At 41.4% G+C, this 3,830-nt stretch overlaps 2 protein-coding genes across 2 annotated transcripts; both read left to right on the top strand.

The window, feature by feature from the left end:
- The first annotated feature begins 450 nt into the window (after positions 1 to 450).
- LOC145029515 (akuammiline synthase 2-like) lies at positions 451 to 1,005 on the top strand. Its single transcript, XM_078978029.1, has one exon. It carries the CDS (start codon positions 451 to 453, stop codon positions 1,003 to 1,005), a length of 555 nt encoding a protein of 184 aa, XP_078834155.1.
- Positions 1,006 to 2,427: 1,422 nt separating this feature from the next.
- LOC145029514 (uncharacterized) lies at positions 2,428 to 3,051 on the top strand. Its single transcript, XM_078978028.1, has one exon. The coding sequence runs from the start codon at positions 2,428 to 2,430 to the stop codon at positions 3,049 to 3,051; it is 624 nt and encodes a 207-aa protein (XP_078834154.1).
- The last annotated feature ends 779 nt before the right edge of the window (positions 3,052 to 3,830 follow it).

Genomic DNA, 3,830 nt, shown 5'->3' with positions numbered 1-3,830 from the left:
CAAACCCGCTCCATTGCTAGCAGAACCACAATCATCATTCTTGAAGCTTACTAATTATGAATTAATATGCCGATTTGAATGATATATTTTCTGTCTATTATTTCAAATTAAAAGGTTATGAAGATAATATCTCAAGCTAAAAGTAAGCATGCCAAAGTAGACCAAAATTATACAAAGAGAATTATTGTAATAAAGTTGAAACACTTACTACTATTGTTAAAGAAAAAAAATCATAAAAAATTAATAAAAGTTCCATACAATATAAACCCCTAAATAATGGTTTATTATTTACTCTATACACAAGAGCTGCACAATTCGTCACCTATAAAATGGCATAGGGTCTGGCATATCCTTTGTCATCCATCTACATACCTATTCTAGCCTTGAAAGATAATTTTCTGCAATGGAAACAAAAATAATTTCCAAAGAAAACATCAAACCCTCTTCCCCATGACCCCAACACCATCCCATCTGAATACATTCGACTTTTGTGCGTTAGATCAGATTATTGTAAGTCCTTATGTACCAATCATCTTATATTACCCCAATAATAATGGCGACAATTCCAATCAAGCCCTACAAAGGTCAGAGGTTCTAAAGAAATCTTTGTCTGAGACCTTGACTCGGTTTTACCCTCTTGCTGGAACAATCAATAACGATCTTTCTATCGATTGTAACGATATTGGTGCTAACCATATTGTAGCTTTGGTCCGTGGTTGTCTTGACGAATTTCTAGTATATCCTGATCACGGGTTGATCAATACCTTTTTTCCATGTGAACCTAGCTTTAACAAGTCTAGTATTGGTAATCGTGTAACAAACGTGCAAGTAAACATTTTTGAATGTGGTGGGATTGCCATTGGCTTATGCAGTTCACATAAAATCCTTGATGGGGCTGCATTGTACAAGTTTATGAAAGCATGGAGTAACATGGCTCGTGGAGCTGAAGAAGTTGTGTATCCAAACTTCACCGCTCCATCTATTTTCCCTGCGAAAGGCTCATGACTTAGAGACACATTCATGGTGTTGGGGGAGTTATTGTTAAAGGAAGGCAAGTGTCGCACAAAAAGGTTTGTATTCGGGCTGGCCGGATCTTATTGCCAGTTTGAGAGCCAGGCAGAGAGTAACGGCGTGCAATGACCTATGTTGGTATAATCCAGAAAGTTTGGGGACCATATATGTTTGTTTTTCATTTATGTTTATTTCCAGTATTCACGTAGGAAGCAGTCAAAGGCCATGTTGGTCATTTTCCCTTTTCTTTAGGAACTAGCAATTAAGTGGTTTAGTGGTTCCACATTTCTAGCTTATTGATAGGATAAATAGCTTGTAACGTCTTTGTTTTTGATGCAGTGAGAAAACCCAGAAAATTGCTCCATCTCGTCTTGTACTTTGCTCTCTCTAATCCCCTCCATTTTCTGCTCTGTTTTAGCTGTGTGGAACAGGGCCTGCAACAATACTTGGTATCAGAGCAAAATCTGGTATATGCCCAAGTATCAACCACGAGTGACAAAGATGACGAGAAACAATAATGACAAAGATGGATCTATCACCTTACACTACCCCATGCTCTCAAGAAGTAATTATGCTGCTTGGGCAATCAAAATGAAAGTGTTCATGCATGCCCAAGGTGTTGGTAGGCAGTAGAACCAAGAACAACCAATACAGTTGTTGAAGTCCGGAAAGACAAGATGGCATTAGCGGCTATCTACCAGGATATTCCAGAGGATATGCTCCTATCATTGGAAGAGAAGCAAACAGCGAAAGAGGCATGGGAAACTCTGAAAACAATGTATATAGGGGCTGATCGGGTGAAGATGGCTAGGGTTCATACGTTGAAGACTGAACTTGAAATGATGAGCATGAAGGAGTCAGAAACAGTAGACGAGTTTGCTGCCAAAGTCACGAACATAGTCAGCAATGTTCGTGCCTTAGGAGAGACAATAGGAGAGGCATACATGGTCAAGAAGTTGCTTCGGGAAGTACCTAACAATTTTGGGCAAATCGCATCCACCATAGAACAATTTGCTGATCTAGAAACTATGATAGTTGAATAAGTCATAGGGAGACTAAAAGCACATGAGTAACGGGTACGAGGTCAAAGCGACTCCAATGAAGGAAAGTTACTCCTGACACATCAGGAGTGGCTTGATAAAACAAAGAAGAAGAAGGATGAAAGCCAGAAATCATCACAGCGGGACCCCAGGAAACACAATCCCGGTTCACGTGGTCGTGGGAGAGGCCGGGGGAGAGGAAACTCAAACCGTGGGGGGTCACCGTGGTGGAGGTTCACAGTCGAGTCGCGATGGAGGATGGAACACAACAAGCCGAGACAAAAGTACATTGGTGTGATACAATTGCCAAGAACAAGGCGACTATGCATCTAAGTGCAAAAACCCACGCAATGGGAGATACCAAGAAGCCAATCTGATGCAGGGAAACGATGATCAAGAACCCGCTTTATTGTTATCTGCATATAGTAAGGGTGAAGTGCATGAGGAGGTGTATTTGAATGAAAAGCGGGTGACTCCAAAACTGAGAACAAATGGTGATGAAGCTGCAGAATCCAAGATATGGTACTTAGATAATAGGGCCAACAATCACATGACTGGAGAAGAAGGAAAATTCCATGAGATAATCAAGTTGATAAAGAGATACGTTCGTTTTGGAGATGGCTCAAGGGTAAGGATCGAAGGTAAAGGGTCGATTCTCTTCCAATGCAAGAATGAAGAACAAAGGTTGCTGAGTGAAGTATACTATATCCCAAGCCTATGCAACAATATCATAAGTTTGGGTCAAATGGCGGAAATCGGTGACAGAATAGTGATGCTTGGGTCATTTTTATGGATCCATGATCATACTGGTAGATTACTCATGAAAGTAAAGAGATCAGAAAACAGGTTATACAAGATTGCATTGGAAGAGGTAAAGGCAACATGCTTGTTAGGAGAAGGAAGGGAGCAAGATTGGTTATGGCATAGGAGGCTTGGGCATGTAAACTTCAATGCTCTTAAACTAATGTCAGAGAATGGTGTGGTCCATGGGTTTCCCTAAATCATCAATCCATCTCGTCCATGCGAATGCTGCTTCGCTGGAAAACAAGCACGGACGCCATACCCCCTGCAAGCCTCGTACAAAGCAAGCAAGAAACTCGAGCTGGTTCACGGAGATCTCTGTGGCCCCATCATACCTGCAACACCATCAGGGAATAGGTATTTTCTGCTTCTTGTCGATGACTTTAGTTGTGTGATGTGGATATACCTGATGAAGACAAAGGATGAAACCTTTGATATTTTCAAGAAATTTCAGGCCCTAGTCGAGAATGAAATAGGTGAAAGAATAAAAACATTCAGAACTGATCGTGGTGGTGAGTTCACGTCTAAAGACTTTACCACTTATTGTGAGGCAACTGGTCTAAAGAGACACCTCACAACACCTTTCTCCCCACAACAGAACGGGATGGTAGAGAGAAGAAACAGGACGGTGGTTGAAATGGCAAGAACAATGCTGAAACACATGAGAGTTCCTGAAACCTTGTGGGGGGAAGCCGTGAGGCACGCGGTCTATGTATTGAACCGTGTGACAACCAAAGCCTTGAAAGAGAAGATGCCATATGAAGCATGGGTTGGAAAAAAACCAAATCTGGAGCACTTACGGGTATTTAGTTGCACAGCTCACACAAAAATCGTGAAAGGGCATATGAGGAAACTTGAAGACAGAAGCAGGCCATTGGTGTATTTGGGAACGGAACTTGGGAGCAAAGCTTATCGTTTGCTTGACCCCGATACTAGAAAAATCTGTGTAAGTCGAGATGTATGTTTCGAGGAAGATAG

Source organism: Lactuca saligna, chromosome 2 (assembly GCF_052625555.1).
Source record: "Lactuca saligna cultivar CGN05327 chromosome 2, ASM5262555v1, whole genome shotgun sequence".
NCBI lineage: Eukaryota > Viridiplantae > Streptophyta > Magnoliopsida > Asterales > Asteraceae > Lactuca > Lactuca saligna.
The sequence above is the reverse complement of the archived record's forward strand: the minus strand, read 5'-3'. Positions and strand labels throughout refer to the sequence as shown.

Bases quoted from the DNA above. Each gene is read 5' to 3' on its own strand.
- LOC145029515 (XM_078978029.1), top strand. From the start codon at position 451: ATGACCCCAACACCATCCCATCTGAATACATTCGACTTTTGTGCGTTA.
- LOC145029514 (XM_078978028.1), top strand. From the start codon at position 2,428: ATGCAGGGAAACGATGATCAAGAACCCGCTTTATTGTTATCTGCATAT.